The 16,988-nt window shown below is 45.0% G+C and overlaps 1 protein-coding gene across 1 annotated transcript in view; it reads right to left on the reverse strand.

Annotated features, from left to right (window-relative positions):
• LOC106656726 (kin of IRRE-like protein 3) overlaps positions 1 to 16,988 on the reverse strand; it is a 62,355-nt gene that overhangs the window by 11,887 nt on the left and 33,480 nt on the right. Inside the window, exons 3-5 of the mRNA XM_014377847.2 lie at positions 10,025 to 10,224; positions 7,265 to 7,582; positions 3,044 to 3,577 (exon numbers count right to left, since the gene is read on the reverse strand). Coding sequence (XP_014233333.1) covers positions 3,044 to 3,577; positions 7,265 to 7,582; positions 10,025 to 10,224 — 1,052 coding nt within the window. The remainder of the gene's footprint in view (positions 1 to 3,043; positions 3,578 to 7,264; positions 7,583 to 10,024; positions 10,225 to 16,988) is intronic.

The raw sequence follows: 16,988 nt of genomic DNA on the forward strand, positions 1-16,988 counted from the left end.
ATATTATACGCTCGACTCCGAGGAAATGGATTTCTCGAGTGCTTTTCAAGACGATTTCGGTCGCCGCGCCGAGACTCGCTCTCTCGATGCGCGCGCGCGCGCGCGAAAGTGGGTGCCACAATAAACTCGAGATAGTTGGACTAGTAGTGGCGGTACACGAGCCCTTGTACGACTGTGTAAAATCGATAATCCCTTATATTTTGGCATACAGACGCGCGCGCGACTTCATGTGTGTGTATGTAAGTGTGTGTGTGTGTACGCTATATATGCGCGGGGGAGTATTGCAACACATTGCGGCGAGATAAAATCATGCACATGCCGCGCGCGCGCCTATATAATATAAGTTGGCAGTTTACACGCTCATTTTCCATTCTCGAGGTGGTGCACAGCATAGCACTTGCACTGATTTCCGTGGATGATGACTGATACTGCATACCATACACACATACTTTTTTATATAGGCGCGCACGCAACGCGGATGCTTGATTTCCCTTCTTTCTCTTTTTTTTTTTGAAGTGAAACTTCTATACGCGCGTTGGGTATGGTAGGTCAAGCTGTGAAAAACGAGCGCCCGTACTTTAAATATTGTACGAACAATGTATCGACAGATAAATCGGTAACATAATTGTAAACAATATCATCATTGACGATTTTGTCATCGACTCTCGACACACTGATCATGTTTATTGAAAAAGGAATTAGTTTGAATGTTGTCTTTAACGACTAAACAACCAATAATACCCCAGAAGATAAATTTAACTCATTGAGTTTCCGTGAAACAAATTGAAGGATCCATCGTTAAATTTAGGAATCAAAATGGATAAAAGTGAGAAGAAATTCGAGGAGGTTGTCTCAAAAAATAATTTGAGTGAACACGAGATTGCTGTTTCAGACGGTAAACAAAACGTTGATGATACTTGCCAGGAATCATTTACACTAGAATCAAGTATGATAACACATCGAAACACATTTCACAATGAAAAAGCAGATTATGCATGCGACAAGTGTGAGAAAAAATTTGAGTTTAGAAGTCATTTGAGTAGACACCAAATATCTGAACACAAAGGCTGCAAAGATTTTGCATGCGACAGGTGTGAGAAAAAATTTGTGAAAAAATCGAGTTTGTTCACGCATCAAAAATTAGTACACAAAGATTGTAAAGATTTCAAGTGCAACAAATGCGAAAGAAAATTTGAAAATAAATCAACTTTACTCAAGCACAAAAAGATTTTCCACGAGGTTTTCAAAAATTATTTATGTGAAATGTGCGCAAAGAGATTTGATACTAAACCCAGTCTGCTCTTGCACATAAAGACAGTACACGACAAGTGTGAATTGAAATTGATTCGACACAAAACGATAAAACAAGAACGTCGCAAATATTATGCATGTGACAAGTGCGAACAGAAAATTGGACAAAAATCGCATTTTCTACGCCATCAAAAGATTGTACACGAAGGTCGCAAAGATTACGCATGCGACTATTGTGAGAAGAAATTTGGACGAAAATCCCACTTTCTTTCTCATAAGAAGATAGTCCACGAAGGTCGAAAAGATTACTTATGTAACAATTGCGGAAAAAAATATGGACGTAAAGAGCATTTACTCAATCACGTAGCAACAGTCCATGAGGGCCGCAAAGATTACGCATGCAATAAGTGCGAGAAAAAATTTGGACTAAAATGGGTTTTGCTCAAACATCAAAAGTCAGTACACGAAGGTAGGAAAGATTACGAATGCAACAGATGCGAGAAGAAATTTACAGAAAAAAGGAATTTGCTCACTCATCTAAAGACAATCCACGAGGGTCTGAAAGATTACACATGTGATAGGTGCGAGAAGAAATTTGGATATAAATGGCATTTGGTCTCTCATCAAAAAACAGTCCATGAAGGTCGGAAAGATTTCGCATGTGACAAGTGTGAAAAAAAATTTTCACAAAAACGGAATTTGCTGGTTCATCAAAGAACAGTCCACGAAGGTTGTAAAGATTTTGTATGCGACTATTGCTTGAAGAAATTTGGACACAAATCGGCTTTACTTTTCCACCAAAACACAGTGCACGAAGGTCGAAAATTCGCATGTGACAAGTGTGAGAAAAAATTTGGTCAAAAATCCGATTTGTTTAAACACAAAACGATAGTTCACGACGGTCGCAAAGATTACGCATGCGATCAGTGCGATAGTAAATTTGGAATGAAATCGTATTTGCTCAAACACCAAAAGACAGTTCACGAGGGTCGCAAAGATTACGCATGTGACAAATGCGAAAAGAAATTTGGACTGAAATCGAATTTATTGAAACATCAAAAAACAGTTCACGACGGTCGCAAAGATTTTGCTCGCGACAAATGTCAGAAAAATTGATAATTGTAAATATGTATATGTTAAAAATAGTAACTTATATGTTTTTTTAAATTTTAATAAAAAAATCATCTGAAATGATTGCGCATTACCCGAACCTCGCTTTTTTTTTAATTCAAGGGCCGCAAGCTCGCGTTTCTCCGTTATCCGCGCGCGTGGCTCGCCTATATAATACGCAAGCTTGCGCGATTTTTCGGTACGATAAATTAATCGTAGCTATATGTTTGCGGTGATGTACAGAAACGTTGAATATATAAACAGAGGTTATACGGATGGACTACACTTATATTAACGTCGATATTCCTCTCTGACGCTCTCTCAAGGCAAACATTCAATAGCCCGATGAATCTATATAGACTTTATAAGTTGAATTTGTGACGATGTTTGAAAAGCTACCCTCGCCACGACCAAACCGACGCTACAGCATCTCTCTCTCTCTTCTGAACGAATGAACGCGAGCAATTCATATTTTAGCGTGTTTACATTATAATATATATACTCGCGCGAGTTGTACAACCGCACGATATCCGCGTATAATAACGTAAAAGTTCATCGACGCGTTGCGATGTTGACTGACGTTTTCGATCATTTTTCTTTCGCCCGCGTGTAGTCGCGGCCACGTCTCTTTCACATCGATTTCCGAAAAAATTAATAAAAAAGTAAAAAAACTACTACTCACCAGCTCTGATGTGCGAACTGCCCCACTGCCAGGCGACGATGCGCGGCGGCGGCCTCGAGCAGAATCTCGACTTGAGCCTGTGCACCGCCTCGCCGGCCCAGCCGATCGACTCGTACATGCCGTCCTCGGTCTCGGCGCTCGGCCTCGACTGTATCTCCGGCGGTCCGATCACGTGCAGCACGAATCTCACGTCGCTCGGCATCTCCCGCCTGACGCCGTTGATCACGTTGTAGGCGACGCAGCGGTACTCGCCCTCGTCGGACCAGCCGACGTTCTCGAGCCGGAGCCTACGGCCGCCGTTGAGCGAGTCCTCGCTGTTGCGATTGTCGATGGTGTCGGTGCTGCCGCCCCGCTGATGAAGCCAGCGATACTGGGCCGGTGGATTGGCGTCGAAGTCGGGACACTCGAAGGGCTCGATGTTGAGGCCGAGCGAGGTGGTCTCCTCGATCTCGCCGAGGCTCGACATGCCCTGGCCGTTGAGCGTGCTGTGTCCGTGGCCGTCCAGCTGGTCCTGCTGACGCGGCTTCGGTCCATCTGTAGGGAGGCGGGGGTGGAAAAAAATTATCACATTAGAAAGTTGATAAGCATCGATGATATTTTCATGTGACTTTTTGAGCTACTTTACTTCGATCGTAACGCTGCCGTACAGCACTCTAGCGTATCGATTATGTCCGATTACGTGCAGCTACCGTTATTATATTATATCTATACGTGTATTGGCGCATGTTAAAAGGCCTCTTATGATGTATTATACGCTAGACTACATGTGACGGCACGCGCGCGCGGCGACCTGCACTTATACCGCTCGTTTTTCGGGGAATCGCGGCTCGGAAAAATAGACCGACCGTGATCGACGTCGTCGGTGTCGAAGTCTAGTTCTCTTTCTCTCTCTCTCTCTCTCTTTGTGTGCTCTTGTAATGTACGTGTCCAACAGCGATCGCAGCGATCTCTGACCTACTACTACTCGTTATTATTATATCGTGATCGCGAGCGCGCGAGGGTATATAAGTTAATATTTTTATTGGCACGGTACACAGAGTGCACAGGGGGGTCGTGCACTCGTCGAATAGAAATATTTGCCCCCGCTGTATACGATTTTTACCCGGTATTCGCGTTTAATTTTTTTTACTGTTTTTTTTTTCGTTTTTTATGATACATACACATACGTGGTACATGTAAGTTCGTACATAGGCGCGCGTAAATAACGAGCGAGTTTGCACTCTCGTGATATACGTATTACTCTTTTTCTCTCGCGCGTTCGCGTGACGGCTCGCGCGCGCACACAAGCAACAACGAAAAAACGCAGTGAATGAGCGAGAGAGAGAGAAAAGAAAAACAACGTATTATAGTCTCTTATATGTGCGTACGTATATTTTATGTGGCCACGCGACGCTATTATACGTATACAGCTAGCACTATAAACGTTAATTTTTATAACGCAGTCATTATAATAATTACCTCTCTCCCCCTTCGTCGTCCTTTTAGCGTCGATAAGCGCAATATATTATAAAAATACACATACCCACTCGAGAGCCCTGCGCGCGTTATACGTGTGCGGTATGAAATTTCGACAAATTTTTTATTGCACTGCGCACTCGTGAGTGCAGCAGCGTATATGTGTATATCGCGCGGGAGATTTTCGCGTGTGCCTGCATTATAATATAATCTAAAGCCTAGCGGCAGCAGCAGCAGCAGCGAAGTAAAGTACCTGGCACTTTGTTCCTCGAAAGTGTTTGTTATTAAAGCCCGGATGCTCTCTTATATATACCATATTATACATACATATATTCATGAATCTGTCGTCGGTGTATATATATAGTATAAGTAATTATCATTAGCCATATATATACAACACAATGTGTCATTGAAACCGATGATGAGGCATTTATTATTCACTCTCGTCGTCGCGGCTCATTTGAATGCTGCTGCTGCATAGCAGCAGCGGCAGTGCAGCCGAAACAAGCTTTTATTATAATAAATATATATAAATCGTCGTGCCACGCTTTTGCTGCGAGCTGCTGGCACTTTTAGCGAGCGTCTAAAAGCCTCACTCTCGCGGCGCATTAATAAGAATGAATTTCGTCTTTTTTTTTTTTCAATTTTTTTTTGTTGCATTCTCTCGGCGACCGAATTGCATCGGAGTCGATTCGGATCCATTCCATTCCGCTCGCTCGCTCGCGTATAATATAGCGTTTTAGCGTTTTGATGAATTTCGGCGATCCGCGAGCGCGCGCGCGTGCTTATCGCGAGCTCGAGCGACGACGAGACGATTCTTTATTATTATTGCCGCCGTGCTGCTGCGCGCCACACGGTGTATATAATACGTATACACTCGAGCTTTTAGCCTCGCAATAAAATATTCCTCTTGCCTGCTGCTGCAGCGGAGAAAGAGAGAGAGAGCTACTATACTTACGCCCGAGCCATTCTCTCTCTCTCTCTCTCTCTCACTCCTTTTTTTTCTTCTTTGCTCTGATAATTCGCGCTAAGCATAAGGAACTTAAAAATGGCCAAAAGCGAGCGCCTCGCTGCGGCTGTTATATTATATAAGGCGAGCACGGCTCTTATCATAGCGTTGCGGGCTTCTTCGTTCGTTCGTTCGTTCGTTCTTCTTCTTCGTCTAGCTTCTTTTTAGCTTGGCGCGCGCGAGGATAGTGTATAAGAGAAGGATATCGCGTCGTTTTCTGTAACGGGGCCCGAGCGCTCGAGATAGCGCTCGAGCTATATACGAAAACGTCGGGCTGTTATAACCGATGCTAATTATACAGCTTATCTCTCTCTCTCTTTCTCTCTCTTAGCTCTCGAGCGAACGTATATAAGTGTGTGTGTGTGTGTATGTGTACGCCGAGCTGCATTAATATACACCGGAGCCTCGAACAATAATAGGCGCATACGTATATATATTTCGTGCAAGCGAGCCTTTGCTCCGAGACTATATTATACCGTGGCATATCTGAATTTCTTTTCAGCCGAGATGACGGACTATCCTTTGTTATCGTCTTGTCTAGCCGCGCATATATACATATTTACGAAGAAGAGGAAGAAGTAGAAGAGAAAAAGAGTCAAGCTGCTCCAAAGACGTGCGGGCGCAACACAACTGCTCATAGCTCTTTTCATTATGCTATCTATCTCTCTCTGTTTCTCTGTTCCGTTGTCTTCCTCCATCTTCATCCATATATATCAATAAATTTCCTACGAAAATCTTCTCAACCTCTTTTTCTTACTCGCAGCCGTCTTATGTAAAGAAAAAAAAATCTAGTGGATTGAAAAAAAGCCATCGGCACGTACTGCAGCAATTGCTAATATATGCATTTACATATATTCTTCTTTTTTTTCTTCTTTCTGCTTACCCGAAGATGAAAACGGTCGTCGCGCGCGAGCGAGGCAGGAAGAGGCCATACCACGCATATTATACGCGTCGATTCATAATCATCGAAGTCATTTATACGGCTCGATTATTTATTCAAGTGTATTGTGCTCTTCTCTGTCTCTCTCCCTTCCAGTCCCCGATGATGTCTCATGTGCACTCACGCACACACGCACATGTTTGTGACAATGGAAAACGATATAAGCCGCGCACATATCTGCGCCTGATATATATAGGGACTAATTTGACTTTATTAATATCAGCTGCCGCGAGCGCGCTATACTACATAAGCCATTCATTAATTTCAATCGTCGAAAACGACTATCCAACGACGACGACGATACCGAAGGGAGAGAAGAAGATCCGAGGACAAAAAAAAATCTCGTCACAGAGAGAGAGACAAGTCATTCTTGCCAATGATCATCGCCGCGACCCGAGCTGTATGTATGAAACGTACCAAACCACGTTTATTATAGCGAGTCAACCGGGAGAATCGAGCGGTTTGAACTGATGCTGCTGTTGCTGCTTCTGCCGCGCAGTGTATATAAATAAATTGTATAATTGAATCAAGGAAACATCCGTCATCGGACGTGTACAGTTCGTTATGTGTATAATACAATCGAGTCAATAGATAATTCAGGCGGCCATCGTCGTCGTCGTAGTCATCTTTGGCCTGGTATGATATCTCTCTGTGCCCGCACGGGAAACTTGCGACCGATCCCCAACGATATTCACGTATATACATAATTGGCTTTTGTCCGGCGCGTATACGCATCCAGCCGATTGATCGCGTACATAAATTTGCACTGGATTTAGTATTTGACATGAAACGAAACGAATATATTATATATACGTACATTGAACGTCGAGCCTGTAATGATCCGGGGCGCTCTCGCCGATGATGTTGACCGCTCGGCAGCTGTAGAGGCCCGCGTCCTCGGCCTTGATCGGCTCGAAGCGCACCTCGGACTCGGCCAGGGTGGCGTTGGCCTGGCTGCCGTCGATCTGCTGCACGTGGCCGCTCGACATCAGTATGGGCGAGCCGTCCTTGAACCACTTGATTGTAGCCGGCGGATTGGAGTTGGCCACGCAGCGCAGCGAGACGAAGCTCGCCGAGTCCTCGAGGGCCGCCACGAGCATGCGCGGACTCGTCTCGAGGTGCACAGTGGGCGAGTCTGCAACAACGAAAACAAATCGAGAGATATATATAATTGTAATTCAATCGATCGTGTGTATCGGCCTCGTCAATGTCGAGCTATTCGGTTGTTATTAAATCATGACTATATATACGCGCGTGTGTAATAGTCGACGCGTGTGACGGACGTTTATGATATGCGCATGCACATATCGCGCGTGCGATAATAATAATTTTCCCACAACGATATTACGGATCGCCTCGGTGATCGCGTCGCACCGCGTGCATATATACAGCTGATATATTCAATTTTAATAACGCTTAGCACCCAACGTGTAATTACATTTTTTATATATACATACAACATTATTATACGTCAAATCTCATTCAATCGTTCGAGCGACGCTGCGCTCGGCGCGTTATATTATGAAACTACAAAGCCCCCCGTCGACGTAATTCCGTAATCGTGACAAACTCGTTTTCTCCACTGTATAAAATACTTATTTTGCCCTCGTCGAGAGCAGCGCGCGTCATTGAAAAGAGGCAGTATATATAGAAGCTCGTCGCTGACCGCTTGACCCGTTGCCGCGGATTTAGATCCTCGATCGTCTGTGGGTTAAGGATTATTTTAAAATTGCACCATAGGCAGGCCTCGCTTTGATCATGCAACGATTTTTAATCTCTTCCGGGCGCGGTCCGCCATATATATACACACGATTCGCGGCGCGGTTATGGCTGTATATATAACGATAACGGAGCTGGCGTGCCCTGGCGATCGTATAAACAAAGAAATATTGACAATGGCTTTGAGCGCAATATTGATCGTAATGCATGAATTGAATTTTAAGTTATCGATTTTATTAAAGAGTCGATCACGGAAATAGTCAGAAATTTTCTATGTTAATATAGAACTTTGCGATATATTTGATACAAAAAGAAAGAAAGAAAAGATCCCGGCCCCAAATTAATTCCTTCCATGCATTTAGATTTACAAATGCGCGTATAATGCAATTTTTTCTACATCAAGGGTAAACAATTGGTCTTTATTAATTTTTAGGAAACATACTTTCAAAAAGTGTATACAGAAATCGGAATCTCTGTATTCATATTGATACTTTATGAGTTCGATACAGAAATCGAAACGTTCGCCGCGACTTTCCGCGTGATGTCGCTTCGAGTCGAGATAGTTTCCGCAAGAGGAAAAAAGGATGCTGCTGTATAAGTTCACATCATCCTAGAATATCAGTTCACTCAGACTTGCGAAGTATTTTCGGCCGAGCGATCAACTTGTCGTGAAAAGAAAAACTAAATTTCAGCCGTCTCGGCAGACGAGGCTTAATAATTAGCCGTCACGATTCATTACGAATTACATCGTTTATATACACGTATAATCCCTCTGCTATATTATCAAGTACACCCAGTGTACATACACAGTGACGCGCAAAATGTGTGCCGCGTATACGAAAATCTCGTTACGCGCGGTAAAGCATCCCGCGTGTGTGTGCGCGTCGTTTCACGAGCTCGGGCACCAAATTTACACTCGTCCCACTCACCCTCTCGATTCCGCGGCGCGAAAGAGTCGCGCACACGCTGTACGAAATCTCGCGGCTTATGTATATAGACGGGTACTATATATAGGTAATAGGACGACGATGACCCGTGCCATGCACGCGCGCGTGCGTATGCGTGTGTCGTTAACGAACGCGAGTAATTTAATATTCTTCGCACGCCTGTATGCTCGCGTACCTGTATTATAGTGCTTCGTCGAGATGAAAATACGCGCGACGCGCATAAAATAGACATTCGCCTCGTATAATGTAATGGCGAAAACGAAAGATATGTGTCAGTGACTCCCACGAAAACATTCAACTATTTTTTCAGTTGATGCTGCAGTGGAGGATGAAATTTTCGCGAAGTGAGCGAACGATCTCTGGTAGAAATGCTCGACGTTAAAAAGTGACCAAAAAATGACCGTTTGAATGTTTCAAAATGCATCACTTGCTTATGAAAATGTTCTATAACAATTATATGACAATCATTGAGCGTATTTTGAATGACCCCAAAATGACGATTAAAATGTTTCAAAAAAATTTGACCTGTTTTCGACCACTTAAACATGACAATATTACTTCAAGTCTCCTACCACTAGATGGCGAGTACCTTTATCTACTAAAACCTGCAAGTGACAAAGTCAAAATAATTGTATAAGTTAGAGAGTCAGAAAAGGAAAATTGAATTTTATAATATCTCACTTGACTAAAAGTGAAAAACGTTGAACTTAATACAGCCATACTATCTTGAAATAAACATTAAATTTTTGGCTTTTACATGCAAGCTCTAACGACCCCTTTTATACATCTAAGAAGTTTTTCCTTTGTACAAAAACATTTCTACCAGAGCTAAAAAATGGTTGGATGGAAACTTGATGCATTATCGATCATCGTAGTAAATAATATAAAGTATCATCAAATCAAATACTCACAGTGTATGTCGAAGCGAGACTCGACGACCTCGGGCAGCGCCCGAGTCGGGTGCATCGTCAGGCATCTGATCGGCTTGTTGTGATTCTCCCGGGTGCCCTTCACCTTGAGCGTGCTGTGGGCCGCCCAGGTCTTGGGCTTGTCGACCTCGGTCGCGTTCGACTGCTCCCTCTGCGGCTTCACCTCCTCGTTGCCGATGAACCTTCGATCCAGAGCATAGAGAGATAATATAAGTGACTGTTGGATTCAATATAGGCTTATACGACAATATCGAGCTTTATATTATTATTCCGCGCGCGTTACATATATAATACGCGATAAACGTATTGTCCAGTTCAGCTGGCTATAGAATATCGGTTTAACGAATGCAATAATACGCGTTCGCTGCGGGTATTTATGCGTCATTTGTGCGCTTTGGTATTTCAGAGCCTCTCGAATTGTTGTACGCGTGTGCCCTGTATATATAATGCAGCTGATCGAGAGCGCGCCGAGGCATTGTAAGAGAGAGAGAGAGAACTAGAGCCAGGAGGAGGAAGTACAAAAGATTAATCAGCGATATTATTGCCCGGCCACGAAAACACGCGGCGCATTTTCCTCTGGCCCCTCGCCTCCGTCGTTCTCGTCGTCGTCGTTGTAAATGTACATAATACTGCAATAGGCACTTTATGTACGTATAGCAATATAGACTCGTGTGTACATACAGCGCATGTAGGTATATACAGCTATGCTGCATGCCTACGTATAGAGAGAGAGAGAGCCTATGCATGTAGCCCCGTGCAGCTCGTGATAAGGCATAAAGCTCGCGAGCTCGCCGCCTATACGATATTATGCGCTGCTCACCATGGGCACACGCCACCATGGGCACACGATGAATTTCCTCGTAAAAGTCATAAAGTAAGTCGTGTAATGCGCTCTCTCTTGCCTCCGCATGCAGCGCAGCTCTATATATATAGTGACCGCGGCTACGTCGTGTACGTATAGAAATCTCGCGTGCGAGGCGATGAAAAGCCGCTGCTGCCATGGTGTACAGCGCGGTAGCAGTTCTCTCTCTCTCGCACCTCTTTTTGCCGAGGTAAAAAGAAGCAACAAAATCACTGCGCCAAAAAGTCCTTGTTACATTATATACGTATATATATACAGTGGTTATAACGTTAGAACTCGGCCGAACGAGCGGCAATGCAACACCCACTAAAAAGAAAAAAAGAAAGAAAAAAAAAAGAACGAAGCCGAGCACGTGCTGGGGTTCCTCGGTGCATTACATGCGCCGCGCGCGGTATAAGAAAGCGAGAAGAGATTGCCGCCGCTCGTATAGAGGAAGAAAAAGAAGAAGCATACAAGAGAGGAGTACGTAAAAAAAAAGAGAAGGAGGAAGAAGAGGTAAGGTGGAACGAACTGCGCCGAAGAGTCTTTGCGCGCGCGCGCGTGTGAGGGTGTGTATGAGTGTGTGTGTGTGTGCTGCGCGTGAAGCCGCGACCAATTATATACCGCATTATATAGATATTTTACTGAAAGCTCTGCTAGCTAGCAGCTACCGGCACTAAATGAGAATCTGCCGCGGACAATGAGCAGCCACAATCGCGTCTGCGCTGCTGCTGCCTCGTCCTCCCGCTGCCGCTGCAGTTCTCAAATGAATGAAACTGCATTATACTCTCTCATGACTGCTGCTGCTGCTGCACTGCTGCGCAGCGACGAAGGAGTTTAAATAGAGGACGATATATAAACCCTCCCTCCATCTGACCCCCGTAGAAGCTTCACGACGACGACGACGATGTGGCTGTGGCGACCTTCTGCTGCGTCGCGGACTCGAGAGAACCGCGACGGAGCGACCCGAGCTTTCATTAAATTTCAATGGGGGTTCATAGAGAGAGAGAGAGAAAAAGTCGGTCCCGTCTCTACCCCCGTCTACCCGCGCTCGTGGTGTACTTGTTTTTCTCCGCATCTTTCCATACACAGTCGCGCGCTTTCCTTCAGCCTTCTTTATATTTTTTTCATATACATTCTTGGAGGTAGAGAGAAAGAGAGAAAAAGACAGGGGAAAAAGAGTTTGCAATATGCTGCCTCTGGAGCAGCGCGTATGTTCTCTCTCTCTCTTACTCTCCTGACATTTCTAATTATATCTTTTAATTACTTTATAATTTAACGCTGCGCAAGCGCGCGAGGCTTTACCATATATATAAGCACACCTGAACGAGCGGCCACGATGCGCACTTCTCTCTCTCTCTCTCTCTCTCTCTCTCTCCACGCTCAATTATGCTTTTCCTTTATTTTTCTTCTTTTTTTTTTTTATATATAATTTCTGCCAGCTGAGCTCCGAGAAGAGGAGGAGGAGGATGAGGTCCGTCGTTTTTTGTCGATATATAGCTTTTGTCAAAAGAAATCCGATGCACAGCACCCGACTGCAGCAATCGCCGCCTTGCCGCCGCTCGCGCGCGCTGCAGAGAAAAGAGAGCGCGAAAAGAGAATTAGCTCGAAGCTCCTTTTATTTTCTTCTTCTCCCTGCTTCTCCTGCATCCACGGGTTTTTTTTCCACTCTATACTACTATATTCCGCTCGTATAGCACATAGCAGCGGTGGCGGCAACAGCTGCGGCTCATTGATGAAGTGAAGCTGGTTTCGCCGAAAGATGAGAGAGAGAGAGAGAGAGAGCCCGGGAGTCGAGAGATGCGGAAAATTCAAAAGAAGCGAGCTGCTGCCGGTGAGCGCATGCCGCCGCTGCTGCCGCTGCATGGTTAACGCGATTGCACGCGCGCGCGCCCGTTCATTGGAATTAAAATTCTATTTTTCGGAGGCCGCCCGAGCGAGGAGAGAGAGAGAGAGGACTTTTTCAATTTAACCGTAGCCAAAGAGTGCACGCCTATATTTATATAGATAGACAGCTCGACGAGAGCTGATTTTCGATTGCACGCGCGCGCGCACACACACACACGCGTACTTTTTGCGAGCGAGCACGATCGACTTTTTTTTCACTTTTTTATAATTCGCGCCCGGTGCATTAATTTATATACCAACGACGGAATGTGTGGCGTGGAATATAATTTCTGATGGCTTTCGCACATACACGCACATGTATATAGGCATCCACCCCCGCGCGAATACGCGTGTATACGGTATTTTTTCGGTACTATACATAGACGATTGGGCGTATTCAAATAGAGCAGCTTCCCGATTCATTTCCCAAGAGCTGCTGCTGCATACAGTCTCGAAAGAGGAAATTTCTTCTTTTCATAGCGGGCGCTTTTCTCGCTGCAAATGCGTGCGCCGCGCCGTTTCGAGTGCATCGCGTGTAGGCCCCCGCTTTCATACTCCTTTACTTCGATCGAGTAATTTATATATTGTGTACATTTGCACGGAAACCCGTTCGCTCGCTTTTGCCTTGCCTCGACTCGACTCACCGCGCGCCACCCGCGCTCGTGCGCAGATCTCATGCCGAGCATCGGCCTTTTTTTTGGTGCGTTCAAGGCCGTGGCAGCGCGTGTGCATCGTGCGTCGAGGCAAGCGAGAGTGGATTAATTAATCAAATCGAGTTGATGATATATACAAGCGGAGCTCCTTAATAACGACGAAGATCGCGCGCACACGACACACACGGGTGATATCATTATCGTGTTTTTATATCATTATTGTTATTGTAACGTATGGCACGCACACCTACGCGCGTTGAAAACACGCCGATGACTCGATGATGTTCGTTTCGCGCGCGGAAGGGGTAAATTAATACGTTATATATGATAATGCGCGCATCCGCGGTGGCGAGGACGCGTTATTTCAGCCCGAATCCGGTTGGAGTATACAATAAAACGCATTGATATACATAAATATTTTTCGTGTAAGCCGAATGATGGATAATGTACGAAAAGCTGCGACGATACAAATTATATACATATCCCAAAAGGCGCGCAGACGAAGCGGTGAAAAGCTGAGAAACGAGTGTCATTAACATTACCCGGCGTATACGACGCGCACACACCTTCTACTTTTGGGTTCTATAGATATATGTATACATATTATACAAGTGTGCGTTGTGTGTATGTGTGTAACTCGTCCTTTTTAAAACACATTCCTTCGCTCATTTATCATTAAAACGTGTGTGTGTCTCTCTCTCACTTACTCATTCTCGCTCGCTCTTGTGTTGTGTATATGCGCAGTTTCTAAAATAAATGAACAAAAGGCCAAGGCGTTAAAAGCATCATCTAGTTTAAGCTGCCTCAACGACGACGACGACGACGACGACGACGAGAGGTATATAGCCTACACACTACACAACACAACAACAGGCAGAGAAAGAAGCGAGAGATGTATAACTTATTGTGGCACTCGAACGACACACTCGACAACACAAACTATATACGTCTGTATTATATATATATCGCGTATACAGCTTTGAGTGCGTGTGACAAACATCTCAGGGAAAAGTTAAACGCGCGGCCCGCGTTATTTCGTATGTATATAACGCGCTGCACAAAAGCTCCGCGGCGTTTATATGGGTAAAACGAGAGTCTACTACTATTATTGTTGTTATTACCACGATCATTTTTTTTCTGGCAGAGTTTAAACGATGAACGTTGCGTATAACGAAAAATTTTTTATGCATATACGATATTAACCCGTGATTTTAAAGCTTAAAGGCGACAAATGCTCGCACGTGAAACAACAACAACAACGGCAAAAAAAAATTAAAAGCCAGAGAAAGAAACTTATACGTGTAACGTTAATATTTCCACTCGAGCTATTGGCGCGAGCGCGTTAAAAGAGCACGAGCTCGCGCTAAGCTTAAGGCGGCCGGCCGGCCGCGCGCATTCATCCGCGGAACAAATTATAACGACTTTGCGGCTCTTTCTCTCTCTCTTTCGCGGCCGAACTTGCAAGAGAGGGAATTGCACCGCTGCAGATGCTGATGCTGCTGAGCTATACACGTTAAGAAGGTAAAAAATTATACTGTATATACGCTCTCTCTCTCTTGGAGCTGTTTTGAAGAACGATAAGACGCGCAGAGGAGAGCGACAGGCAGCAGCAGAGACAGCAGGGCCCTTGGTCGTCGTGCAGCAGTGTGTCCTCGCCCCCGCGCGAGCGCATTATGTGTATCGCATAAACGATGAAAAGAGCCTCGAGTGTAACGAAAAAGATTAAAAAAAAAAAAAAAAAGGAAAGCAAAAAAAAGAAGGAGGAAAAAGGAGCAAAGCTCGCCGTATATATAGCTTAAAATAAAAGTAATGACGACGAGGACGAGGACGAAGACGACAATCGGGATCCGTCCATGTCCTTCTCGTCTTCGTCGTCGTCGTATATTTATAAGTCGTGCATAATGACAAGAGCGAATAGTATAGTAGCTGCAGCAGCGAGCTTACTGCGCATATATCTATACAGAGGATATATAGAAGCTCCCGCGTATATACGCGCGGGGGCGACGTTTAATTCATTCGATATATCGCTCGGAGAGAGAGAGTCTCGAGTTGCATCGAATACAAGCAGCAGTCAGGCCAGCAGCGGATAGTAGTTATACTGCACGTCGTTATAAAGCGACGCGCGCTGCACACTCCGTATATATACGTAGCTGCGCTGCTTCAATTATTCTATCTCCGCTTACTCTATATACATACATACACACACTGACTGCTGCTGCTGCTGCTGTTATATACGGACATTTGCGAGCTGCTTAGATAAGGCGCGGCCACGTCGGAGTCCTTAGTCCAACGGACCGTGAAACTTAAAGCGCTGCTATATGCTCGGCGTCTCTCGAGCTCTCCACTGCTGTATAGAGCACAGTGCCTGTATAGTTGTTGCTGCTGTTGCAGCTCGGATCGAGTCAAGAGAAAAGTCGCGCCCAAGAGAGAGAGAGAGAGAGAAAGAGTTTAAAGTCTAAGTACGTCGGGGCAGCAGCAGCAGCAGCAGCGGTATATACGTTTTCTTTTCTGTTTTTTTTTCTCCGAGCTATGCTCCTTGCGTTCGCGTATACGTATACACATACGTGTGTGTATATCCGATCTACCGCACTGGACTTGCAGTATATATGTGTGTCTGTACCACCGCACTGCAGTTCGCTCGCACGCGCGTGCACAAAGACGCGACGTTCCGGCTTCTTGCCTCTTGCTGCAGTACACTCGGCCTATACGTATACACTTTTCTCTCTCTCTCTCTCTCTCTCTCTTTCTCTCTCTCTAGCGGTTCCTGAGTATGGGCTTTGGCCTAGGCTCGCTCCGCAATCGCCTAGGCTAGCTCCGCGCTTATGCAGTACTACATATAGCTGCAGCGGTGGTAGAGTAGTAAGTGCGCACACGGACACGATGCACTCTCTCTCGGGGGAAAATTGCCAGGCGCACACGAGAGACCGAACTGGCCTGGCCTGGCCATCTCTCGCGTATAGGCTCATTATTTTCATTTGGAGTGCAGCGGCGGCGGCAGCTATATTGCCTACGTTGCTCGCGTCCATGCGGCGGGCAGCTCGCCTCGCGTGTGGTGCCCCGTGATACGGCCATTTATATTATATTACGTGTGTATGTGTGTACGCGACGATCATGCGGTAGTAGCGTACGTATATAACGTGATGGGTATAGGATAGTTGTTTCTCGATCGGATATTGTTTTTTCGTTTGAATTTTCGATTATTTTTTTACGATCTCCCTCGAATGATTTTGTCAAAAATTATTATATAGAAAGTGAGAGAGCGTTTGTACGTGTGCATCTGATCAAGTAGGAGATAATACGAAATGTCCACGGTAAAATGACTATTGAAAGGGTTGTAATTATCATTTTTTTTCATTTACAGGCCCGAACAAACTTTTACCCTCGCACTGATTCATATCATCGTACGTATAATATCCTCGATATCCTGGGCCTGCTCGAGACGATACACACATTTATACCGTATAGCCTTGCACGCGCATGTGCTTATATACGTTATGCTCTTGTTTATTCAGCATATCATGCAGCAGTACGCTGCACGAGTAGTAGTTCGCCGCGAGCATGAGAG

Source organism: Trichogramma pretiosum, unplaced genomic scaffold (genome assembly GCF_000599845.2).
Source record: "Trichogramma pretiosum strain Unisexual culture from Peru unplaced genomic scaffold, Tpre_2.0 scaffold41, whole genome shotgun sequence".
NCBI lineage: Eukaryota > Metazoa > Arthropoda > Insecta > Hymenoptera > Trichogrammatidae > Trichogramma > Trichogramma pretiosum.